The sequence below is a fragment of the Hyla sarda genome, chromosome 4, assembly GCF_029499605.1.
Source record: "Hyla sarda isolate aHylSar1 chromosome 4, aHylSar1.hap1, whole genome shotgun sequence".
In the NCBI taxonomy this organism is placed as follows: domain Eukaryota; kingdom Metazoa; phylum Chordata; class Amphibia; order Anura; family Hylidae; genus Hyla; species Hyla sarda.
The window spans coordinates 221,451,231-221,478,769 of record NC_079192.1 but is presented as its reverse complement, the minus strand read 5'-3'; the positions used below and the strand labels follow the sequence as shown (position 1 = coordinate 221,478,769).

The 27,539-nt window shown below is 40.2% G+C and overlaps 1 protein-coding gene across 1 annotated transcript in view; it reads left to right on the top strand.

Annotated features, from left to right (window-relative positions):
* LOC130367439 (chloride anion exchanger-like) overlaps window positions 1-27,539 on the top strand; it is a 78,798-nt gene that overhangs the window by 21,509 nt on the left and 29,750 nt on the right. The window contains exons 6-16 of the mRNA XM_056569859.1: window positions 132-296; window positions 1,648-1,800; window positions 4,124-4,206; window positions 4,471-4,618; window positions 6,762-6,875; window positions 12,942-13,019; window positions 23,451-23,546; window positions 24,495-24,601; window positions 25,507-25,576; window positions 25,657-25,749; window positions 25,834-25,929. Coding sequence (XP_056425834.1) covers window positions 132-296; window positions 1,648-1,800; window positions 4,124-4,206; window positions 4,471-4,618; window positions 6,762-6,875; window positions 12,942-13,019; window positions 23,451-23,546; window positions 24,495-24,601; window positions 25,507-25,576; window positions 25,657-25,749; window positions 25,834-25,929 — 1,203 coding nt within the window. The remainder of the gene's footprint in view (window positions 1-131; window positions 297-1,647; window positions 1,801-4,123; window positions 4,207-4,470; window positions 4,619-6,761; window positions 6,876-12,941; window positions 13,020-23,450; window positions 23,547-24,494; window positions 24,602-25,506; window positions 25,577-25,656; window positions 25,750-25,833; window positions 25,930-27,539) is intronic.

Genomic DNA, 27,539 nt, shown 5'->3' with positions numbered 1-27,539 from the left:
ATTTGACATCCCTGGGTTTGTATTCAATAAATGCAATTAGAAACCTGAACGTGTAAACAAACCCTCAGTGTTTTTATTAACCTCTTATTAATCTCTTCAAACAATCTTTTTTTTTTTCTTCATTTATCCAGCTGATTCTCGGATTTCTGCAGTTTGGATTCATAGTCATATACCTATCGGAGCCTTTAATAAATGGGTTCACAACAGCTGCTGCCATTGAAGTTGTGATATCACAACTAAAATATGTTTTTGGAATTAAAATACCTTCATTTAATGGACCTATTGCAAATTTCAGAGTAAGTACATCTTGTTTGTACTTAGATAATTCCAATATATATCTGTTTTTATAGTCTGTATAGGTTAAGTCTGTCAGCAGTACTGCTGGATTTTCATTCCTTTACTTGTCTGGCCAACCACAGGACAGCCACTACCCCTCTCTGCTATGCTATGACTTATTGCTGATGAAAGTGCACTGGGCTGAACAGACTGGCACTATGCTGGGAGATAGCTTACAATACACTACAAAAAATTGTGTGTGAGAGGACGTAGTGGACTTACCGATGCACTGATTTTGCAAGACCCTGTGTGAGCAGAAATAGAAGTGAGAGGAAACTACAAAAAGGAGGCAGCACTGTGTACATACAATAGCATAAACACTGGTAGGGGAAGCTGTCCATAAGTTTATGGGTGCTGAGAGATAAGACAGAATCCTTGATTTATCTTTCAGACACAGCATGGACCCTCTTGAGGAGGCAGACCAGCTAACAGATTGTAGGTACGCAGCCTAGGCTCTCTCCCTCTCTCCTGTGCATACCACTAGTTATGCCCCACCCACTTCCCATGTTCTGACTTGTTGTCTCTGTTAATAAGGATGAACTGAACCTAACAACAGACTGTGGGGCATTGAACAGCAAATAGCAAGAAAGTGGGTCAAGACTTTAGCACTGTTTTTTGTTTTTTTAACGTAAGGAGTCTTTTTTGGTAAATAAAGGTATTTACCTATATGTTAGAAATCACATAGGTCATGAAATAAAAGGAAGTTGTTTATAACTACAGAGACTATTTTATTAAAGGGGATGTCCAGCCTGTAAAAGATTAAAGTGGTACTCCGCCCCTAGACATCTTATCCCCTATCACGGTCATGCCCCGCTCATGACGTCACAGCCATGTCCCATCTATGCAAGTCTATGGGAGGGGCTTCACACCTTGCATTGAGGGGGTGTGGCCGAGACATCATAAGTGGGGCGTGGTCATGACATCACGAGCCTCAGGCACTGCACCCGGTGCTCTAAACAAACACTGGGCACAGCAGGGTGATCACGGGGGTCCCCAGCGGCGGGACCCACCCCAATCAGACACCTTATTCCCTATCCTTTGGATAGGGAATATGATTTCTAGGGGTGGAGTACCCCTTTAAGGCCTATTGCATGGATAGGCCATCAATATTAGATCGGTGTGAGTCCAAATCCTGGCACCCTCTACAGTCTATTCACAGTATACTTGCACTTATGCAAGTAAACATGCAAGTAGACAACATTATTGTACATATGCATGAAAACTTAATTTTCTTTCTTGAACCATATTTTATTATGACCGTTATAGAATTGAAATTGTATTTGAATAATAATATTGTTTTATTTCTTGCAGGTGCTCCATGCTATATTTTCCCAGTTACGAATAACAAATATTGCTTCTCTTGTTATATCAATTGTTGTAATGGTTGTAGTATACATTGTGAAGGAGATCAATGACTATTTCAAAGCAAAAATGCCTGTACCTATCCCAATTGAAATCATTCTGGTGAGTTTAGAGTTCTTGTGTTATACTATAAGACAATAACAAGTGAATGTGAACTTAGTGTTTGAATATCAGATACATACCAATTTTACTTAAGACTTTGCAGTAAGTTTTAATTTCATGTATATTTATTTCCCCTTAGTCCTTTAGCAGCACAACAGATAGGGAATTTCTCCACTCTGCAAGTTAATAGGATAGGTGGAAATTTTTATAGAAAAAGAACCTCAAAGTTCCACCTTCTAGTGGAATCTATAAAATAAAATAAAAACTGCCATAGGAAAATAGCGAAGGGAGATTTGGGCTGCTAAAGGGACAAGGAAAAAAAATGTACATTAAACCCAAACTTTCCTTACACCCTACTCTATGGCACAACAGATGGGTATAAAGCAAGAAATCAATAATGGAATGGATGAGAGATGATCTAATAGATATTTGAAGCCTTATGAAGATCAGAGGAATCTAGGGATTACTTTCTCAGAAAATAGGATATATTCGGTTTCTCATAATCCAAAGCTTTTAATTCTGTTTGCTGATGTAACTGCCATAAGAACAGTAACTCCATGAGAAAGGTGATCTGGAGAGTGAGCTCTTTGAGGAATATTTTGAAGTGTTGTTGGTCTTTGCTATTCTGTCACCATCATTTGCCCATCCTATGTATTACACTGTAGGTATTTTTTGCTGGAGTGCTGTGTTTTTTTAAACCTTCATTTGAACTACAATAGTAGCTATTAAAGCTATGCTTAAATTATAAGTATAAAAGGAACCAGAGAAGAGATAATAATGAAAACAAATAAGAAAAAAAAGCAATTTTTGCCTTTAAATAGATACAAAAGAGAGTCCCACAGAAAAGCCACATTCCTTGCACACCAAAAGAACATTGTTATTGTATGCAATGGACTCCTGGTCAGGTCATAGGCCATCTAAAACAAAGAAGTTCAAAAGCAGAAAGACCATTTAAACAAACCCATAGTAGAACAATAAAAGACACCTAAGGCAGAGTTTTGAGGCTTATTATGGTGCATTCAGAAAGTTTTCTACCCTTTACTTTTCAAAATTGTGTTTTGTTGCAGACTTGTGCTAAATAGACTACAAATCCAAGTGTCCCCATCATTTTGCCCTCAATACCCCATAATGACAAAGTGAAAACAGAATGTTAGAAATCTTTTCAAATTTATTGAAAAGAAAAAATGAAAATATTGCAATAACCTTAGTATTCAGATCCTTCACTCAGTTCTTTGTTGAAGCACCTTTGGAAGTCATTTCAGGCTCTGGTCATCTTGGGGTTGATGCCTCAAGGTTTGCACAATTGGATTTGGGAATTTTCTGCCATTATTTTCTGCAGATCCTCTTTGGTCTATCAGGTTGAATGGGTCTCTCCAGAAATGTTCGATTGGGTTCAAGTGAGGTGTCTGTCTAGACCACTCAAGGAAAGACTTCAAAGGAACCCGGCTCAACGGCGCTGAACGATCACAACAGATGAACCATAAAACGGAGTTTATTTGACCGGAATGCAATGCGTTTCGCTGCGCATGCGCAGCGAAACGTTTTGCATTCTGGTCAAATAAACTCCCTTTTATGGTTCACCTGTTGTGGTCATTCAGCGCCGTGGAGCCAGGTTCCTTTGAAGTCTTTCCTTGATATTGCCATATATCTACCGGAGGACAGCAGTCGACCTATTACTATTTTATGCCTACATCATTGTTGTTTATGAAGTTGCACAACCACCCAGGGTGAGCAATTTATCTATATTATTACCTCACTACGGGATCTCAATGTTACTACTCTCCGCCTGTCTCTTTTATCTCTAGACCACTCAAGGACATTTACAGAGTTGTCACTAAGCCACTTCTGTGTTGTCTTGGCAGCGTGCTATAGGTCATTGTCTTGTTGAAAGGTGAACCTTCAGCCCAGTAGCGGCGGTAGGCAAATTAAAGTGTTAATTACATATGTAGGCAGGCTGGGGACATTAGGAAATTAACACATTTTACTGGATAACTCCTTTAACATTTCTAACCCTTAGATTCTTAGCAAGATAATCTGTTTTCAATGAGGGCTTGCACTTGCCTATTCCCTTCTTAAAATAGAAATAAAACTACACATGAAGAGATAGACAGTTGTCAGTCAACCGGTATGTCATTCTATAGCCAGCTTAATATGGAAATTTCTGGTTGTGAAATGAAGGCTCCACAGACTTTCTTGCATTTTGCAGGAAAAATAGCATACACAAGTAGAGCTCTGCTTTATTGGCCCAGTCTTTATACTGTTTAAGGTAGAAAGCATAAACTGTATGTGCCGAGAATAATTGCAATCATTTCTAACTTTGCAGACAATAATCGGAACTGGCGTGTCCTATGCATTTGATTTCCAACACAGATTTGATGTAAATATCGTTGGAACAATTCAGAGAGGGTAAAGTATTGTAATGTTTGTTAAAATAATCAATGCACTTTTCAATATGTACACAAGTAAAATGTCTACCTAATACATACAGTACATGGTTTAATAATAGAATCCAGTAGCAGTTAGAATTAAATAATGCTTTAGAAAAGACACATAGAACTAATCATTTGTGTATTTTTGCATGATATAAACTAAATGGAAATGAATATGAATGTAATACATGTTGAGATTGTTTTATGTAGTTATTATTATTCATGATTACTATTTTAACAGCTTTCAACCTCCTATACCTCCAAGTGTGTCTGTGTTTCAAGCAAGCATAGCCAATTCTATCTCCACTGGTATTGTTGGCTTTGCTGTAGCATTTTCTGTGGCTCAAGTGTATGCAGTGAAACATAATTATACCATTGATGGTAACCAGGTAAAAATACTTTTTTAGTTATTTATTATATTTTGTCTGCTTTGACCATATGAATTTGCCACTTTTGTATTGTTTCCGATCAACATTGGTGAATCTGCTGTGTGATTGACAGCTGCTCCCAGGACTTGTTTTGGGGCATGACTGAATATAGCTATTGGCATTAGGCCAGTTTAACGTAAGCATATGGCCAACACATTGTACCACAACTTTACTGACTTAAACTCACAACATCATATGGATCTATGGTCCTGTTCAGGCCAGCACATTCGGCCGAAACAGAGATGCTAAAATATACCGTCATGTACCGCTTGTGTAAAACTTGACTCACAAGACCTTACTTTCAAAAGCACACAAGTATGTGAGCAGCATCTAAATGATGTTTTAGGGTCATTTCTCACACAAGATTGTTGCATTTTATTTTATTTTTGCACTCATTTTCTGTTGTACAATTAGATGGTAAAGGGGAAACCCAGTACAAAAGTACTTTTCCCCTATCCACAGGCTCCTGTGGACAGAGGATAAGTGTCTGGTCTCCCGCCCAGCACCCCAGCATTTCCCATGCACAGAGCAACCTCTGCTCCATCTACAGATTACTGTCACACACGGTACAAAGTGGTGGCCGCCATGCGCCTCCATTTATCTCTATGGGCGAGCCTAAGATAAAACCTTTGTGTATCTCTAGCTCACCCGTAGAGATATATGGAGTGGCGCGTTGGCCACTGCTATGTGCCATGGTCGAAAGTAATCCAGAGAGTCCGGGTGCTGGGCAGGAGATCGCAGGGGATCCCAGCAGTCGGACCCCCTGCAATCAGACACTTAGGGGGATATTTATCAAAGGATTTAGACTGTTTTTCCTGTCTAAATTTGTCGCACAGAAAGTCGCAGTCTAAATATGTGCGACTTTTCTGTGACTTTTGCTCTAGAGTATTTTTAGAACATGATGCATTCTAATCTATTTTAGACTGAAATGCATTGAAAAATGCATTGGTGCTGAATTTATCAAAAGCGACTTTTCAGCGACAAGTCGCATAGGCTGAAAATACGCCGAAATGTCAGACCATGTTGGAGCAGGTATAAATATAGACTAAAGCATAGATCTCGAAGTCTGTGCAGAGAATTTATCAAGAGCCGTGCGCCTTTTGATAACTTTTAGCGCACAATAGACCGGCCTAACCCTCTGTAGTTTGGTCTATATTGATGCGGGACATAGACAGCTTTGATAAATATCCCCCTTATTCCCTATCCACAGGATCCCTATTATTATAATGTACCGGAGTCTATAGCAATATATTATATGAATTCATATACACAGTTTTTGGTCCAGTGGTGGTTTTATAACAAAGCACCAAACTTTGAGAATGCCGTTTTTCCTGCCATTTCATTTTATCCTAATAGGCATCTTTAAAAGACTTTCCAAGCACCAGGAAAACACGTGTATTAAATGTCACAAAGTAAACATTTTACCAAAAATATTTATTAAAAGCACCATAAAATGCTTGAAACACATGATGTTCATTTACATCTCTTATAAATAACAAGAAAAAGGTGTGGTAGGGAACCCTTAGACTAGGTTTATACTACAGAATTTACTAGTGGAATTGCATTTAGAAATTAAGTTCGGAAATTCGGGTTCAGCAGAATCCTATTGCTGTCATGGGATTCTGCTGCATAGTGCACACAATGAAATTTCAGCCGCGGAGCTTCCGTGGCTAAAATTCCACCGCCTAAATAATGATCTTGCTCATACTTTCAGCCGAATCTATGCAGAATACATTGCCATCTATGGGGACAGCAAGGTCTACACGGTCAAAGCGCCAACTGATTCAGTCAGCACTGGCCGTCCTTGGAATCCTTAGTATGGACCCAGCCTTATAGTGATAATTGATATTTCACACACAGCTTTTTGTGGCCCTTTTTTTATTTTTTATTTTTTTATTCAGTTGTTTGTGCCAAAGTCAGAAGATGGTTTAAAGGGTAGGAAAAAATAAGCGGTGGGGGCTTACAATTCTAAATCCTGCTTGGGTTCACTTCTGACTTTGACTTTGGCTAATGTAAAAATGTAATAATATAAAAATGCTAGTTATGTTACATATATATATATATATATATATATATATATATATATTTCTTTATTTTTTTTCAGGAGTTAATAGCATTTGGTCTATGCAACATAGTATGTGGAGCATTCAAAGGATTTGTTGCAAGTACATCATTGGCCAGGTCATCAGTTCAAGAGAGCTCTGGTGGCAAAACCCAGGTACGAAGTTTCTGCTATTTCTATGAGGCTAAGCTCACACATAAATCAGCTGGTGCCAGAAAGTTAAACAGATTAGCAAATTACTTCTATAAAAAAAAAAATGCCAATCCTTACAGTACGTATCAGCTGCTGCATAATACACAGGAAGTTCTTTCTTTTTGAATTTATTTTCTGTCTGATCACTGTGCTCTCTGCTGACATCTCTGTCCACGTCAGGAACTGTATAGAGCAAAAGAGGTTTGCTATGGGGATTTGCTCCTACTCTGGAAAGTTCCTAACATGGACAAAGGTGTCAGCAGAGAGCACTTGTGGCCAGGCACAAAGGAAATTAAAAAATAAAAGAACTTCCTGTGTATTATACAGCATCTGATAAGTAATGGAAGGATTGGAAAGAAAAGTGTTCCAGTGGAGCACCCCTTTAAATAGTGTAATTTTTTATCTATTTACATGTCATATTAAAGACTATGGAATACCGGCTGTCATTGCACACATTGTATAAAAAAAGCTGCAGTAATTCCAACACTGTAATGTGTGCACAGATGACCAGTTTTCCATAGACTTGATGCTTTTTTTATCTCTTTTACTGAAAGCAGCATTTAAACAGATTTATACTACATTATTGGTGTTCAGGGTGCCTGGCAGGTCATGGCAACTTAAGGGCCTCCGAAGGCCTCAGGGCCTGATGTAACAGCTTCTACAGCCTGCTAAAGCAGATCACAGAAAGATCAATTGAATGCATTGCAATAGCAATGCATTGGACTGAATACGCAGTTAACATGTAAAAAAAAAAAAAAGGAATGAAATGTCAAATTAAAAAATCCATAAACATATTTGGTATTGCAGTGTGCGGACTGTCTAACCCAGGAGTCCTCAAACTTTTCAAACAGAGGGCCAGGTCACTGTCCCTCAGACTGTTGGAGGGCTGGACTATAGTTAAAAAAAAAAAAACTATGAACAAATTCCTATGCACACTGCATATATCTTATTTTGAAGTGAAGAAACAAAACGGGAACAAACACAATATTCAACATGAAGAACAAGTTATATATATATATATAGCACTACAAAAGCAATATACCAGCAATAACTTTGCCCATACAGAGACATACAGACTGCACTGCCCATCAATGCAGTCTGATCAGTGTCCATCAATGCAGTCTGGTGGAACTCCGCTTTTACCCTAGGCTCACACTGGTGCGGGTGCCCTTTAACAGAGGGGCCTACCCAAACTATATGGAAGCAGCAACTATGAACAGAGAGGCCTACCCAAACTATATAGGGAGCTCAATATAATTTGGGTAGGCCCCCATAGTTGCCCCCATAGTTGTGGTAGGCCCCTCTTAGAGAGCGTTTTAGTGCTTATTTCCCACTGCTGCCACCACTCACCTTAGCGCCAGCCAGCGGAGCTGCGGCACACCTTGCTCAGTCAGTAGGCAGGCAGCAGAGACTGTCCTCTGCTCCGCCACCAACACTACTGTGCGGCGACGGCGGCTGTATCAATGCGCAGTGGCCATGCAGGAGTAAGTAGTACCTCCCACCAGCCACTGCAAATTTAAAGAGACAGCCATCCCCGGAGGCACCGCTGATGGCAGCCCTGCCCGGCGGGCAGGATAAATGTCCTTGGTGGGCCATAGTTTGAGGACCCCTGGTCTAAGCTATTGAAATAATGTTATTGAAACTGCACTGTTGAATGGCGTAAACCACATGCCAGAACCCTGTTTTTTTTTTTTTTTGACATTGCCATCCCCATAGTGCGGATTCCACCAGAACATTGGGCTGGTTCAATGTTCTGGCAGAACTTTTTTGATCTTCATTTTCTGTCAGAAATTCCGACCAATACGTATTCCATAATGTGAACCTGGCCTTAAAGGAAGGAAATCATTTTTTATTTCACCCCAAAAAAAAATATTTTTTTTCTGTTTTGAAGTATATTATATTATGGTAAAATAAATACTCCCTGACGACCCCTTACTCGGCCGCACAAAGAAATCAGTGACTACAGCACTGATAGGACACAGTCAGGAGATTACACAGTGATATAAGTCACTTCCAGACAGAGCAGGACTGGGACCTAAAATAGACCCAGACATTTTAGAATAAGCAGCTCATTTTTATAATGGGGGTCCGACTGATGGGACCCCCACAATCCCCTTGGTTCAAGTGGCTATCCAGATGTTGCAAAGCTATAACTCCCATCATGTCTAGAGAGCCCCAGGCATTATGAAAGTTGCCATTTTATAACAGCTGGAGAGCCACAGATTGGGTCAGACAGAACACACAATGATATTAGTGACCTGAGTGACGACTTCTCTGTTGTCTTTTTTCTTCTTCATCTGGTGCAGACACCAGGATTTCTTCCAGCTCCATCTTCTCTGCAGAGTCTGATGTCAGAACATCATTTGTTTGTTAATTTGTCAGGAGATCCTCATCCTCTGTATAAAGACAATAATCATTATAATTCTGCCAAATACTGTACCCCCTGAATATAATACTGCCAACCACTGTACCCCCTGAATATAATACTGCCCACTTCTGTACCCTCTAAATATATTATTGCCACACACGTACCCCGAATATAATACTGCCACACCCAGTAATCCTGAATATAATACTGCCACACACTGTTCCCCCTGGATATCATAATACACTAAATATATAGTCATGGCCGTAAATGTTGGCACCCCTGAAATTTTTCAGGAAAATGAAGTATTTCTCACAGAAAAGGATTGCAGTAACACATGTGTTGCTATACACATGTTTATTCCCTTTGTCTGTATTGGAACTAAACCAGAAAAGGGAGGAAAAAAAGCAAATTGGACATAATGTCACACCAAACTTCAAAAATGGGCTGGAAAAAATTATTGGCACCCTTATATTTGGTTGCAAACCCTATGGAAAAAATAACTGAAATCAGTTGCTTCCCTATAACTATCAATAAGCTTCTTACACCTTCCTTTGCACCTTTGGACCTCTCTTCCTTTGCATACTGCTCCAGGTCTCTCTTATTGGAAGGGCGCCTTTTCCCAACAGCAATTTTAAGATCTCTCCGCAGGTGTTCAATTGGATTTAGGTCTGGACTCAAACACTAGGCTGCACAGTGCGACCCAAAATCCATTGGTAATCCTCAGATTTCATGATGCCTTGCACACATTCAAGGCACCCAGTGCCAGAGGCAGCAAAACAACCCCAAAACATCCATAAGTATAGTATAGGGCAGTGGCAGGGGGGCCCTGAGGGCCCATCAGGCTGTGGGGCCCAGTCGCGATTGCGACCTTTGCGACCTCTATCGCTACGCCACTGATGAAAGTAAAAGAAAGAGAAATAAATTGAATATCCAGTAGGAATGTAACAGATAAAATGGTTGAATGAATATAATTGTTACAAATAATTAATATTCTAGACCAAAGATGTGACTAATTGAGCATAAAAAAATTTATTACACATAAAATAAATAATAAACAACTACCCTCCAAGCAGGGCCCTTGCTTAAGATGTAGTAAAATGATATTGATATATAGATAAAATCACAAGCTTAGAATACAATAAAATAAAACCACCTAAAAATGAATCAAATGTCCATAATTTTGCAAGTTAATGTAGCAAATGGCTCAGTCTCTAAGAGAACTTCACTTAAAATTAATGTAGGAGATATCCCTTAAGATCAATTACAGTACATATAGTTGGTGCACAGCACCACTCACCACCTGGAGAAGGACTCTCTGTGCAGGTTGGCACGGGTTGCGCCCGGCCTTCAGATCGTGAGATACCCAAGGTCAGTGTCGCGGCAACTGTAATTCCCAGAATGTCCCGATATGCTTACTCTGTAAGCACACGTTGGGATCACTCACCTCTAAGCTTGCTGCACTGTGTTTGAACGAGCTGACATTGGCACATCCGGCTTGTTAAGGTAAGCAATTCTGGCAGATGATGCACAGGCATGAAGTTCAGACATAAGTCATATAAGTTGGTGGTTATGGGATAATAGATCAAGCTAGACACATTTCAAGGCTGCAAGCCTTTTCCTCAATAGCCTAATATAGCCTGTTAGGCTACTGAGGAAAAGGCCTGCAGCATTGAATTGCCAGAATTGCTCCCCTTTGCAGGCCGGACACCTCTCCATGCCAGCGTCAGCTTGTTCAAACACAGTGCAGCAAGCTTAGAGGACAGCGATCCCAACGTGTGCTTACAGAGTAAGCAAATCGCGACATTCTGGGAGTTACAGTTGCCACAAATCTGACCTCCGTTATCTCACGATCTGAAGGCCGCACGCAGCCCGTGCCAACCTGCGATCACAGAGTCCTTCTCTAGGTGATGAGTGGGGCTGTGCACCAACTTTATGTAATTGATCTTAAGGGATATCTCCTACATTAATTTTAAGTGAGGTTCTCTAAGAGACTGAGCCATTTGCTACATTAACTCGCAAAATTATGGACATTTTATTCATTTTTAGGTGGTTTTATTTTATTCTATGCTTGTGATTTTACCCTGCTTGGATGGTAGTTGTTTAATATCTATTTTATGTGTAAAACATTTTTTATGCCTAATTAGCCAGATCTTTGGTCTAGAATATTAACTGTTATTTGTAACATTTATATTTATTCCACCATTTTATCTGTTACATTCCTACTGGATATTCAATATATTTTTCTTTCTTTTACTTTCATCATCTCTCTACAATCCTGTGAGGACTGGTTCATTATATAATTCTTTTTATATTTAGTTTTTTTTTCACAAAATAAAATCAGTCTTGCACAAAACAGACCCTCATATGGCGCTGTAGATGAAAAAATAAAACATTACGAGGAGGAAAAAAATTAAACCTCAAAAAAGAAAATTGGCTATGTCATTTAGAAGTTAAAGCAGAACCACCTGTGCTCAATAAAACACTGCCATCAGTATACTATATTACTTACATATGGTGCGAGGCTTCCCTGCGGCCTCGTTCTGTCACATCACCCTGTTCCTCTATGCAGCTGGATGGCTTATCATCCATACATAGCTGCCTATGGAGGAGCATGTGATGATACACCTATACATGGCTGCCTATGGAGGAGCATGTTATGATGTACCTCACTGTGCCTCCTTCACTGTGCCTGTGCTCCTTGCGTGAGCGCAGTGTACTGCTATGGAGAAGGCACGCTGATGTGTATTGTCACGTCCTCCTCCATGACAGCCATGTATGGATGATAAGCCATCTGGCTGCATACAGGGACCGAAGACAGAGGGGGAGCGGAGTTGGGTGATGTGACAGAACGGGAACCAGGGCATACCTATAGAGGTAGCAGAAGTAGCAGTCGCATCGGGGCGCTGGTGCCTAAGGGGGCCCCAAAGCACATCTGCTCCATAAGAGATCATTATTATAATTGGCATATGGGGCTCTTTTACTGATTTTGCATCAGGGCCCAGAAGCTACAAGCTACGCCGGGACCACAAGGAAGTCTCGTGCAATGTGTAAGTAATACAGTATACTGACGGCAGTGTTTTATTAAAAAACCTGCCAAAGGTGGCTAACACCTTTCAATATGTACCACTATACAGGCAAGACTGCCAGGGCTAGAGGTCCTCCCCCCCCCCCCCCCCCCCCCTCCAAAAGTCATGTCCTCCTGGGGAGTATTCTTCTGCTGGCTCCCAAACCAAACAAGCTGCACAAATAAACTGTACCGGAGCTTGCAAAACCAATAGGCCACACAAAGTACTGTTAATAGATCACAAATGAGACTGCACTGTATCGTGTCCTACTGTTGCTAGGTGAACCCCATAACTCCTCATCAGCTTTAAATGGGATTCCGAACGTATCATAGCTTAAAATTACAGTTTTAAACCTAGGACATGCAAATTACAAATGACTGCTGTGTGCAACCCCCAAGGTTGTATGGATCCATTAAATGTTCCTGTTTATGACCCCAAAGTTGTAGACACCTTCATCTGAACAAATTCTGAGGCTTTGAAACCTCAAGTCTGCTCCAGGTTCATAGCTAAGTGGTGGGTAAATTCAGTGTGTATCATGAGAGAATCCCAAGATGTCTGATCACATGCATATAATACATCCTATTTTCTTAATAACAGGTTGCTGGGATAATATCAGGAGTGATTGTTTTAATAGTAACACTAGCCCTTGGATACCTCCTAGAGCCTCTTCCAAAGGTAAGCTTTACTGGCATTCATGCCTATAATACAAAACATATAACTCTTACAAACTTTCCTAAACAAGTTATTTGTCAATTAGAAAGATAGTTTTTTTTCTGTTGTTGCTTATCACTCTCATAAACCCAAAGAGGAATTATAGTTTTCAAAAAATGTATTATTTTGTAGCAAAATCTACAGAATAATGAAGGCTATGCACAGACATTAACCCCTTGGGGACAGAGGGTTTTTCCGTTTTTGCACTTTCGTTTTTTCCTTCCTACATTTAAAAATGATAACTCCATATGATGACTTATTTTTTCTGCCACCAATTCTACTTTGTAATGACATTAGTCATTTTTCCCAAAAATTTATGGTGAAACGGAAAAAAAAATCATTGTGCGACAAAATTGAAGAAAAAACACTAATTTGTAAATTTTTGGGGCTTCCGTTTCTACGCAGTGCATATTTCGGTAAAAATGACACCTTATCATTATTCTGTAGGTCCATACGGTTAAAATGATACCCTACTTACAGTATATAGGTTTGATTTTGTCGTACTTCTGGAAAAAGTCATAGTTACATGCAGGAAAATGTATACGTTTAAAATTGTCATCTTCTGACCCCTATAACTTTTAAATTTTTCCTTGTACAGGGCATTTTGATCGCTTTTTATTCATTTTTTTCATGATATAAAAAGTGACCAAAAATACGCTATTTTGGACTTTGGAATTTTTTGCGCGTACGCCATTGACCGTGCGGTTTAATTAACAATATATATATTTATAATTTGGACATTTCCATACTTTGCGATATCACATATGTTTATTTTTATTTACACAGTTTGTTTTTTTTTTTTATGGGAAAAGGGGGTGATTTTTTTTTTGCAATGTTATAGCTCCCATAGGCGGCTATAACACTGTACACACTGATCTTTTACATTGATCAATGATTTCTCATAGGAAACCATTGATCAATGATTCTGCCGCTTTTCTACTCATGCCTGGATCTCAGGCACTGAGCAGTCTTTCAGTGATCGGACAGCGAGGAGGAAGGTAGGGATCCTCCTTCTGTCCTACAGCTGTTCAGGATGCCGCTATTTCTGCCGCTTGACTGCTCATACCAGGATCTCAGGCACTGAGCAGTCATTCGGCGATCGGACAGCGAGGAGGAAGGTAGGGGACCCTCCTGCTGTCCTACAGCTGTTCAGGATGCCGCGATTTCGCTGCGGCAATCCCGAACAGCCACCTGAGCTAACCGGCATTCGTTTACTTTCATTTTAGACGCAGCATTCAACTTTGAACGCAGCATCTAAAGGGTTAATAGCGCGCAGCACGGCGATCAGTCCCGCGAGCTATTATTTTTTTTATTTTTTATTTTTGCAAATTTGACCACTGTCACTTTAACCCTTTAAGGACACAGGTACGTCCTGCGTTCATCTGGCCCCTTCCGCTCGCCAGGCGGAGACCAGACCGGGATGCCTGCTGATATCATTCAGCAGGCATCCTGGCATATCGCCTAGGGGGGTCCTGAGGTCCCTCCATATCGTCAATCACCACAAATCACTGATCAATTCAGATCGGCGATTTGCGGCGATTCCGGGCTGATCAGGTCTCTGATGGCCCGATAGCCCGGAAAATAAGGATGATCAGAGATGTCAGAGACAGCCCCAATCATCCTAGAGGATAGGAACGAGGTGGCAGTGATGCCACCTCCTCCTATCCCCTGCCATTGATCGGTTAGGACTAACGGATCAATGGCAGTTCGGGGCAGGGGGGGTTACAGTTAAAATCCGCCACTGGATGTCAGGTAGAGCAGGGGGGAAGATGGCAGCGGGTACCGGAGCAGTTCAGGATGGCGGCGGAACCGGTGATCGTGGCGGGATCAGTGTAGGCAGCGGAGGGAACGATAGGACTGAGGAATCAGCGGCGAAGCAGCAGTGAAGGCAGCAGTAAAGATCCGTGGTAAGTGACCTTCACTGCTGCCTTCTAGGAGTTGCCAAACTACAACTCCCAGCATGCCAAAGGCTGTCTGGGCATGCTGGGAGTTGTAGTTTTGCATCATCTGGAGGGCCACAGTTTGGAGACTACTATACAGTGGTGCCCAAGTTGTAGCCCTACAGATGTTGCAAAACTGCAACTCCAAGCATGCTCAGACTGTCCAGGCATGCTGGGAGTTGTAGTTCAGCAACATGTGGCTCTTCAAATGTTGCCAAACTACAACTCCCAGCATGCCTGGGCAGTCTGAGCATGCTTGGAGTTGTAGTTTTGCAACATCTGGAGGGCAACAGATTGGACAGCACTACACAATGGTCTCCAAACTGTTCTCCTCCAGTTGTTGCATAACTACAACTCCCAACATGCCCTTCGGCGATCAGTACATGCTGGGAGCTGTAGTTTTGCAACAACTGCAGGCACACTGATTGGGAAACATTGTCTGTTTCCTAACTCAGTGTATCTCAACCCGTGTGCCTCCAGCTGTTGCAAAACTATAACTCCCAGCATGCACTGACAGACCATGAATGCTGGGAATTGTAGTTTTGCAACAGCTGGAGGCACACTGGTTGGGAAACACTGAGTTAAGTAACAAACTCAGTGTTTTGCAGCATGCAGGGACAGCCAAAGGGCATGCTGGAAGTTGTAGTAGTATGCCTCCAGCTGTTGCATAACTACAAGTCCCAGCATGCCCTTCAGCTGTCCATGCATGCTGGGGGTTGGAATTTTTAGCTGAAGGCAAACTGGTTGCGTAACACAGAGTTTGTTACCTAACTCTGTGTTTTGCCATCAGTGTGCCTCCAGCTGTTGCAAAACTACAACTCCCAGCATGCATGGTCTGTCAGTGCATGCTGGAAGTTATAGTTTTGCAACAGCTGGATGCATAACTGCAACTCTCAGCATGCACAGACAGCCAAAGGGCATGCTGGGAGTTGTAGTTTTGCAATAGCTGGAGGTTTGCCCGCCCCACCATGTGAATGTACAGGGTACAATCACACGGTCGGGTTTACAGTGAGTTTCTCGCTGCAAGTTTAAAATGCAGCAAATTTTCCGCTGCAGCTCAAACTCCCAGCGGGAAACTCGCTGTGAACCCGCCCGTGTGATTGTACCCTAAAAACACTACACTACACTACACCTACACAAAATAAAGGGTAAAACACCACATATACATATACCCTTACACAGTTACCCCCCCCCCCCAATAAAAATTAGAGACGTCTGGTATGGCATGGTTTCTGAAATGGCGCCTCCAGCTGTTGCAAAACAACAACTCCCAGTGTTGCTCGACAGCCATTGACTGTGTTTTGCAACAGCTGGAGGCACCCTGTTTGGGAAACACTGCCGTAGGGTAATTTTGGTATCGGAGGCAAGTGTAATTCTTGCATCCGGGTCAGTCCCTATGCAAATCCATAATTTAGGCCTCAAATGCGCATCGCGCTCTCTCACTTCGGAGCCTACGGTTTCGTGCCACATATGAGGTATCTCCGTACTCGGGAGAAGTTACCTAACAAATTTTGGGGGGCTTTTTCTCCTTTTACTCCTTATGAAAAGGTAAAGTTGGGATCTACACCAGCATGTTATTGTAAAAAATTACATTTTTTACACTTACATGCTGGTGTTGCCCCATACTTTTCATTTTCACAAGTAGTAAAAGGAAAAAAAAGACCCCCAAAATTTGTAACACAATTTCTTCTGAGTACGGAAATACCCCATATGTGGACGTAAAATGCTCTGCGGGCACACAACAAGGCTCAGGAGTGAGAGCACCATGTACATTTGAGGTGATTTGCACAGGGGTGGCTGATTGTTACAGCGGTTCTGACATAAACGCAAAAAAATAAATACCCACATGTAACCCCATTTTGGAAACTGCACCCCTCACGGATCGTAATAAGGGGTATAGTGAGCCTTAACACCCCACAGGTGTTTGAAAAATTTTCGTTAAAGTTGGACGTGAAAATAATTTTTTTTTTTTCACTAAAATGCTGGTGTTATCCCAAATTTTTTATTTTCACAAAGGGTAATAGGAAAAAAAGCCCCCCAAAATGTGTAACCCCATTACTCCTGAGTATGGAAATGCCCCATATATGGATGTAAAGTGCTCTGCGGGCGCACTACAATGCTCAGAAGAGAAGGAGCGCCATTGGGCTTTTTGAGAGAGTATGTGTCTGGAATTGAAGGCCATGTGTGTTTACAAAGCCCCCTTGGTGCCAGAACAGTGGACCCCCACATGTGACCCCATTTTAGAAACTACACCCCTCGCGTAATGTAATAAGGGGTGCAGTGAGCATTTACACCCCACTGGTGACTGACAGATTGTTTGAACAGTGGTCCGTGAAAATGAAAAATGTAATTTTTCATTTGCACAGCCCACTATTCCAAAGATCTGTCAACTGCCAGTGGGGTGGAAATGCTCACTGCACACCTTATTAAATTCTGTGATGGGTGTAGTTTCCAAAATGTGGTAACATGTGGGGGGTTTCTGCTATTCTGGCACTATGGGAGGTTTGTAAATGCACATGGCACCTGACTTCAATTTCATCAAAATTCGGTCTTCAAAAGTCCAATGGCGCTCCTTCTGTTCTGAGACCTGTAGTGCGCCAGCAGAGCACTTAAAGGAGTAGTCCGGCGCGCACTTTTCTCATTTTATCCTGTCCAGGCTGCAAAATAAAAGAAAACAAACTTTCTCTTACCTGCCAAAGAGCCACCGGAGCTCCGGTACAGGTGTTCGGTCCCAGGGGCTGTATTCTTCTTACTTCCTGTTAGCCCGGCACGTCACACGGAGCTTCAGCCTATCACCAGCCGCAGCGATGTCCCGCCTCGGCTGGTGATAGGCTGAAGCTCTGTGTGACGTGCCGGGCTAACAGGAAGTAAGAAGAATACAGCCCGGGAACCGAACACCTGTACCGGAGTGTACAGGAGCTCCGGGGGCTCTTTGGCAGGTAAGAGAAAGTTTTTTTTTTTTATTTTGCAGCCCGGACAGGATAAAATGAAAAAGGGCGCGCCGGACTACTTCTTTAATATCCACATATGGGGCATTTTCTTAATCAAGAGAAATTGGGCTTTAAATTTCGGAGTCCATTTTCTCTTATTACCCTTTGGGGTAACACCATTATTTTAGTGTTAAAAATAAAATGTTCCATTTTCACGTCCAACTTTAATGCAAAGTCGTCAAACACCTGTGGGGTGTTAAAGTTCACTATACCCCTTGTTATGTTCCTAGAGGGGTGTAGTTTCCAAAATAGTATGCCATGTGTTTTTTTTTTATTTTTTTTGTTTTTTTGCTGTTCTGGCACCCTGGGGACTTTCTAAATGCAACATGTCCCCCAAAAACCATTTCAGCAAAATTCTCTTTTAAAAAGCCAAATTTTGCTCCTTCTCTTCTGAGCATTGTAGTGCACCAGCAGGGCACTTGGCGTCCACATATGGGGCATTTTCTTAATCGGGAGAAATTGGGCTTCAAATTTTGGGGTCCATTTTCACCTATTACCCCTTGTGAAAAAGAAACATTTGGGGTAACACCATCATTTTAGTGTTAAAAATAAAATTTTCCATTTTCACGTCCAACTTCAACGCAAAGTCGTCAAACACCTGTGAGGTGTTAAAGGGGTATTTTTTTATTTATTTTTTTAGATCAACTGGCTCCAGAAAGTTAAACAGATTTGTAAATTACTTCTATTAAAAAATCTTAATCCTTCCAAGAATTTTCAGATGCTGAAGTTAAGTTGTTCTTATCTGTCTGGAAACAGTGCTCTCTGCTGACATCTCGGCCTATCTCAGGAACTGCACCGAGCAGAATAGGTTTGCTATGGGAATTTGCTTCTACGCGTGTCATCAGAGAGCACTTAGACAGAAAAGAACAACTCAACTTCAGCAGCTCATAAGTACTGAAAGGATTAAGATTTTTTTATAGAAGTAATTTACAAATCTGTTTAACTTTCTGGCACCAGTTGATTTAAAAAAAAAAAAAAAAGTTTTTCACAGGAGTACCCCTTTAACTTTCTGGAGCCAGTTGATATATCAAAAAAAGTTTTTTCCTGGATAACCCCTATAAGGTTCACCGTACCCCTTGTTATGTTCCTTGAGGGGGGTAGTTTCCAAAATAGTATCCCATGTGGGGGTTATTTAGCTTTTTTGGCATCATGGGGGCTTCCTAAATGCAACATGGCCCCAAAAAACCATGACAGCAAAATTTGTTTTAAAAAATCCCACAGTTGCTCTTTCCCTCTTGAGCCATGTTGTGAGCCCACAGAGCACTTTATGTCAACATATGAGGTATTTCCATACTCAAAAGTAATTGGGCTACAAATTTTGGGGGGCATTTTCTCCATTTCCACTTTTAAAAATGAAAAAAATGGGGCTACAAGAACATGTTAGTGTAAAAAATGTAGATTTAGATTTTTCTCCTCCACTTTGCTGCTATTCTTGAGAAACACCTAAAGGGTTAACAAACTTTCTGAATGTTGTTTTGAATACTTTGAGGGATGTAGTTTCTATAGTGGGGTCATTTATGGGTATTTCTCACAGAAATGCCCCTCAAATCCACTTCAAACTTAACTCGTCCCTGAAAAAATCAGTTTTTGAAATTTTTGTGAAATTTTTTTAAATTGCTGCTATACTTTGAAGTCGTCTAATGTCATCATAAAGTAAAAACATGTCAACTTTCTGATGCCAACATAAAGTAGACATATTGTATTTGTGAATCAATTTAAACATTTTTGGGAATATCCATTTTCCTTACAAGCAGAGAATTTCCAAGTTAGAAAAATGCAAAATTCTCTAAATTTTCATAACATTTTCAGATTTTTCACCAAGAAAGGATGCAAGTAACGCTGAAAATGTACCACTATGTTAAAGTAGAATATGTCACAAAAAACTATCTCGGAATCAGAATAAACATTAAAGCATCCCAGAGTTATTAATGCATAAAGGTCAGAATTGAAAAAAAGGTCCTTAAGGTGAAAAAGGGCTGAGTCCTTAAGGGGTTAAGTATGAATTACTCTGGGATCCTTTAACTTATGAATTTGATTCCGAGATAGTTTTTTCGTGACATATTCTACTTCATGTTAGTGGTAAATTTTCGTCAATACTTGTATCATTTCTTGGTGAAAAATTACAAAATGTCATGAAAAATTTGAACATTTTGCATTTTTCAAACTTTGAAACTCTCTGCTTGTAAGGAAAATGGCCATACCAAATAACTTATATATTGATTCACATATGCAATATATATGTAAGTTGACATGTTTTTTCTTTTTGAACCCATTAGAGGGCTTCAAAGTATAGCAGCAATTCTCAAAATTTTCACAAAAAATTCAAAATTTGTTCTTAATTTTTCAGGGGCTAGTTAAGTTTGAAGTGGTTTTGATTGGCCTTTCTGTGAGAAATCTCCCATAAATGACCTCATTATAGAAACCACACCCCTCAAAGTATTCAAAATGACATTCAGAAAGTTTAACCCTTTTTTAACTTTAGGTGTTTCACAGGAATAGCAGCAAAATGGAGGCAAATATGTTCTTGTAGACCCATATTTTTTTTACAAGGGGTAAAAGGAGAAAAAAAAAATATGTAACCTAATTTCTCTTGAGTAAGGAAATACCTCATATGTGTCTGTAAAGTGCTCTGTGGGTGCAGTACAAGGCTCAGAAGGGAAGGAGCAACAATGGGATTTTGGAGAGCGAATTTAGCTGAAATGGTTTTTGGGGGCATGTCGCTTTTAGCAAGCCCCCATGATGTTAAAACAGCAAAAATACAACCAGATGGCACACTATTTGGGAAATTACACCCCTCAAGGAATGTAACAAGGGGTACAGTGAGCCCTAAAATCCCACAGGTGTTTGACGAATTTTCACTAAAGTTGGACGTGAAAATTATTTTTTATTTTTATAAAACGCTGGTGTTACCTTCAATGTTTCATTTTTACTAGAGGTAATAGGTGAAAATCTCCCCCAAAGTGTGTAACACTATTTCATCTGAGCCTGGAAATACCCCATATGTGGATGTAAAGTGCTCTGTGGGCACACTACAGGGCTCAGTAGAGAAGGAGCGCCATTGGGCTTTTGAAGAGAGAATTTGGTTGGAATAGAAGTCGTGGGCCATGTGCGTTTACAAAGCCCCCATGCCAGAACAGTGGACCTCCCCCCCCCACCACATGGGACCCCATTTTGTAAACTACACCCCTCACGGAATTTAATAAGGGGTGCAGTGAGCTGCCCACTGATCGCTGCCAGGTAACCGCCACCTGCTGCCCGCCGATGGCCGCCTGGTAACCGCCACCGGCAAATCCCCTGCTCTGCCCACCTTTGGTAGTCCAGGCAGAGTGGGGGACTGTTAAACCCCCCGACCCCATCTGCTATTGGTTGGTCAGTTAAATATGGGGTTAAATATGCTCTTCTCCTTTAGCATGTTGATTCCCTTTATGTATTTAAAAGTTTGTATCAAACAAATACCACTGTGGTCAGACTGAAAAGAACTACACAACTTCTTCCGGAGCATAGAGTAGTCCTGGAAGGATAAAGATTTTTAAATAGAATTTACAAATCTGTATAACTTTCTGGCACCAACAGATTATGCTTGGGAACTATCCACCTGACCAGCCTTCATGGAGATACTCTAACTCAGTGTTTCTCAACCAGGGTGCCTCCAGATGATCCAGACAGGAGCAGTCAAGCGGCGATAACAAGATCAATGCTATGCTATGGCATAGCATTGATCAGTGCCTGCTATCAGTATAATGCATATGTGGTATCGCCGAGTGTCCGAACTATAAAAATATATCCTTAATTAAACCGCATGGCCAATGGAGTATGTGCAAAAAAAAATCCAAAATAGCGTATTTTTGGTCACTTTTCATACCATAAAAATTTTTTATGAAAAGCAATTAAAAAGTCTGCTCAAAACAAAAATGGTACCGATAAAAACTTCAGATCACCACGCTAAAAATGAGCCCTCATAACGCCCCGTATGTGGAAAAATAAAAAATTATTGGGGTCAGAAGATGACAATTTTAAACGTATTAATTTTCGTGCATGTAGTTATGATTTTTTCCAGAAGTACGACAAAATCAAACCTACATAAGTAGGGTATCATTTTAATTGTATTGACCTACAAAATAAAGAGAAGATGTCATTTTCACCGGAAAATGTACTGAGTAGAAACGGAAGCCCCAAAATTACAAAATGGCTTTTTTTCTTCAATTTTCTTGCACAATTATTATTATTATTTTGTTTCACCGTCGATTTTTGGGTAAAATGACTGATGTCATTACAAAGTAGAATTGGTGGCACAAAAAATAAGCCATAATATGGATTTCTAGGTCCAAAATTGAAAGGGTTATGATTTTTAAAAGGTAAGGAGGAAAAAATGAAAGTTCAAGAATGGAAAAACGCTATGAAGGAGATTAATCAAGCTCCGTAGTAGATTTTTTTTTGTGGAAAAAAGTACATGCTGCAACTTTTTGATATTTGCTTACTCCAAAAAACATTTCTGAAATCTGCTCACGTAGTAATTTTTTACTTTGCAGTGGTCATATATTTATCAAATGCGATAGTCACTATTTCCTTTATAACCCGTCATAACCCGTTATTAATAACGGACATTATTTTGTGGCGGGAGAAAGAACGGAGTAAATAGTGCATGCAGGATTTCTTCCGTTACCTTCTCCTGTCACAAAATAATGTCTGTTATTAATAACGGGCTATGACGGGTTAAAACGGATAATGTAAAAATCCCATAGACTATTATGGGATTTTGTAAAAGCCTTTTAATTTCCGTTTTTAATGGTTTTGTTAACGGATCATTATAACGTATCTTTAAAATGGATAATTCTATAGTGTGAAAGCAGCCTTAGTTAAAGGCAATGAAAAGAGTGAAAGAGTGAAAAAAGTAGTAAGGGTGCCATCACATACTGTATGTCTAACTACCCGCCACAACTGATGGCACAACTGGTGTGGGCAGTGTGTGACGTCACGCCTGCGCCAGCGTGTGACGTCATGGTCCGCCCCTCAATGCAAGCCTACGGGAGGGGGCGTGATAGCTGTCACGCCCCCTCCCATAGGCTTGCATTGCAGGGAGGAGCGTGACGTCACATGCCTGCGCAGGCGTGACGTCACACGCCGCCCACCCTGTAGTCTCCGGTAATCAGTCCCGGACTGATTACAAACGGGGTGCCGCGTGCATAATCCCGGGGGTCCCCAGCGGCGGGACTCCCGCGATCAGGCATCTTATCCCCTAAGCTTTGGATAGGGGATAAGATGTTTAAGCACCGGAGAACCCCTTTAAGGGGAATGCTGGAAGCCAATTGAAGCGCACAATTAATCTGAACTGCCCCATTCAAATGAATAGGATTAGTTAGACTGGGAAACTGAGCCAGATTGTTGGACAGATGTGATGGCATATATATATTTTTTTCTACAAAAATCTTTATTCATTATTTTTTCATGTTGTCCTGTTATTTTAGGCTGTTCTTGCTGCTATAATTATTATAAACCTGAAAGGAATGTTGATGAAGTTTAATGAAATTCCAGTTCTGTTCAGAAGAGATAAGTATGACTTTGTAAGTATTGTTTTGTATCTCTCCATACTATTGACATATAATAAAGGAGTTTTACATGATACAATGTTCTAATATACTTTGAGGAAGATTCATAAAGTATTTTATTCAAGAAAAATATTATTACAGGCTTCATAAAATAGTGCACAGTCTTTGCTCCAATTATTTACACCACAACAGTCAAGATAATGTATGAAAAGTTACACTGCGTTTTTTAGTATTTATGTTTTGTTATGTGTTTTATTTTAATAAGATGAGAAAATAAAGATACGGTAGTACATGAAAACAAATTGGCTTTAAAGCCCTACAGGAATGTTAGATTCTGGCACAACATTATAGTAGTTATAATATAGCAACATTATAATATAGCAATTTTGCATATTTGACGGATTTAAATAGATGTAGCCCTAAGGTCGACCTGTCTATTAGCCATGATTTTAGGTTGGATCACTAGGTCCTGGTCCGTCAGTAATATGGGGTCATATGATCCCAAAAATTATGGGTATATTCCTGGTGTCGGTAACACTCCAAAGGATAGGGGGTAAGATGTCTGACCGCGGGGAGCCCGCTTCTGAGACGCCCCGCGATCTCCCTGCAGCACCCGTATTCTCCAGTCTCCAGTTTCAGAAGCCTACTGGGACTGGGGATGTGATGTCATGCCACACCCCCTCTATTCATGTCTATGGGAGGGGGCATCAAGCCCCCTCCCATAGACATGAATGGAGGGGGCGTGGTGTGACGTCAAGTGTGACGCATAGAATGCGGGTGCTGCAGGGAGATCGCGGGGGGTCTCAGTAGCGGGCTCCCCGCGATCAGACATCTTATCCCCTATCCTTTGGATAGGGGATAAAATGTTTTTTCCCGGAATACCCCTTTAATAATGACAATTACAAGCATTTAACAGATTCATGCTGAATAATATAATAACCAATAGGCTCCTGTCCTTCGCAGGTGGTTTGGGTTGTAACATTCTGGGCATCGGTTATCCTTGGCTTGGATCTTGGACTTGCTGTAGGTGTTGGAATAGAGTTAATAACAGTAGTCCTCCGAGTACAATTGTAAGTAGTTGGTTGGATCCCATGTTCCAACATAAATTGATCATTACTCCTCCAAGCGTGTTTGCCTGTTCAGTCTTTAAATACATTGAGGGACATGTATCAATAATGGTGTAGCAATGTGTGATTTTAAGTATGTTTTTTTGCGTCAAATGGAGCATATTTGCGCCAAAATTATCAAATGTCGTCCGCAAGTTTGTAATTTTGGCACAAATGTAGCCCTACAAAAGGCGCAGACCCCAGAGTTCCAGGCAGTGAATCTGACTTTGGGACGTTCTATTGTTGTAGCTATTTTCACTGTATTCATGGTGTAGATTTGCGCCTAAATGAAGGTATTTGCACCTAAACTTGCGCCAAATCAAAAAGTCGCAATTAATGAATTCCAGACCAAAGAATGATTGTAACTGAAATCACGACTAACAAAGTGAAATCAGTGATTTTGTTCTAAACCATTCAGCGCTATTGTTTGTCACAAAAAGTGACATAGAAATAAATTTGAGACAAATCACAGAAAAAAAAAACTGGGTAAAATCCTTCATACATACCCCCCCATTGTGCTCTATGTTTATAAGTAAACATCCTAAACATAATGTGGAAAACTTTCGAAATTACCATGACAAGTCAATCCATGTCAACAAGTCTCCCGGTCAATTCCTTGTTTGTTTGCTATTAATCATGACAACAGAATAACCATTGTGTGCTGGGAAATGAATCCTGCTGATGTCAACCAAAGAAACGATTTCTTTTTACACTTTCTACATTCCAAAGATGCCTTTTTAATACAAGTTAGAATCATACAAGCGCAGCCTCTGTTCATCTCTTTTCAAAGTCCCTTTCCCCATTTTCATGCACTGACACTATTGCAGACATTTGTTGTTATGCAATAAATACTCTATATTACTTTACAGCCCCAAGTATGCTGTGTTAGCTAGTATTGCAAGGACAGACATCTATAAGGACAGAAAAGACTATGGTGATGTAAGTATATTAATGCTGAACCTTCATGTTCACTGTTCTAATATATGAACACTCTCAATGGATTCCGTCACTGTTCACAGATATATGAGCCAAAGGGAGTGAAAATTTTCAGATGTCCGTCTCCTGTTTTCTTTGCCAACATTGACACCTTCAAGGAGAAGCTTATAAGTGCTGTAAGTCATGTTCTGTTTCTTTCTGTCGGATTGAATAGTTTCCAGAGAATATTATGGAAGCTTTTATGATGTCTTGTATTTCAGGTTGGATTTAATCCATTGTGGCTGTTTCGAAAACGCAATAAGGCTCTAAGGAAAATAACAAAATTAGTGAAAAAGGGAGAATTGCGTATGACGCCGGTAAGTCTAATGATATGTCTCTGAAATAGTAGAGTATAGTATGAGGCTGGGTTTACACATTGTCAAACTGAAACTGTTGTTTTAAAAAAAATATGTTATTACAATTCTAATGCCATTTTGTATACAATGTGTGCACTGACACCTGCTTTTCCAAAGACTTTCATTAATATAGTATTTGATTAGTTTAATGTATTTATATTTTATTTTACAATGTGTGATCCCAGCCTGATACTGGTAGAAAGGGTTTGAGTCTAGTAGTGTTGAGCGGCATAGGCCATATTCGAATTCGCGAATATTCGCGAATATATGGACGAATATTCGTCATATATTCGCGAATATTCGCATATTCGTTATAGTCTCGTTTTATTTTCGCATATGCGAAAGTTCGCGTATGCGAAAATTAACATCTGTGAAAATTAACACACCCAAAAAATTCGCATACTCGAAAATGCGCATATGCGAAAATTAGCATACGCTAATTTTCGCATATGCGAATTTGCGCACGCCAGTCTCACACAGTAGTATTAGAGCCTTCTTTACACCACACAAGCTGGAAGCAGAGAGGGGTGATCACTGTGATGTGTACTGTGAAGAAAAAAAAAAAAAAAAGAAAAAAAAAATGAAAATTCGTAATTACGAATATATAGCGCTATATTCGCGAAATTCGCGAATTCGCGAATATGCGATATTCGCGAATAATATTCGAATTGCGAATATTCGCGAGCAACACTAGAGTCTAGTACTTTATAGTGTGTTTATTGACTGAACTTGCTACTTTGCATAAGGATATCTATAGTTATTAAGAACCATGGTGTTAATGGTGTGATACTGAATATTGATATGTCACCAGGGTTTGACTGGGACAGGTCACTTACTAATAGCGGTTTATACTTTTTAGAATAACTGTTAAATAGTGTATTAGAAATTACTGAGTACTAATAAATTATGTATTTAGTATTAAAACTAAGGTTGTAGACTGGCATCACACACACCAGTCTTTTGGGTAACTGGCATGGCAGTTTTTATAGCCAAAGTCAAAAGTGGATCCAGTAGGATAGAGAAGTATAAGTCTGCCTTTATAGTTCCCAATTTTTTTTTAAATGTTTGGCTCAAAAACTGCTGAAACACCAGCCTGCGTATAAAAAAAAAAAAAAAAAAAATGATTTTTGGGGCCAAAAATACTGCAGAAAGGTATTATCTGGGAGTCAATTCGAAAATATGGAACGTTATACCCACATGGTGGGTTTTTTCTTCACCCTGCAGTGGCAGTTTTAGGTTTACTAGCAGTATTTCAAAATCACAGCATACTCTGGGCAAAAATTGAGGCATTTTTCCTTCTATAGGTAGAAAAAATGCTATGTGTGCATGTATGTTGAATTCTTTCCACGTGTTACTCCCACGTGTTTCTTTTACACTTTTAAAAAACGCCAGCAAAAACGGCAGAAAAACAGCCCCAGGTTGCATTTTTGCCCCCTTTGGCGTTTTTTTCAAAATTTGTTGGGTACCAAAAAAAAAAAAATGCAGTAGGAATGGGAAAAAATGTATTTAAATTTTTTTTTCTTTTTAATAGCGAAATTTTAATTAATTTTTAATAAAGTGTGTGTGCGTTT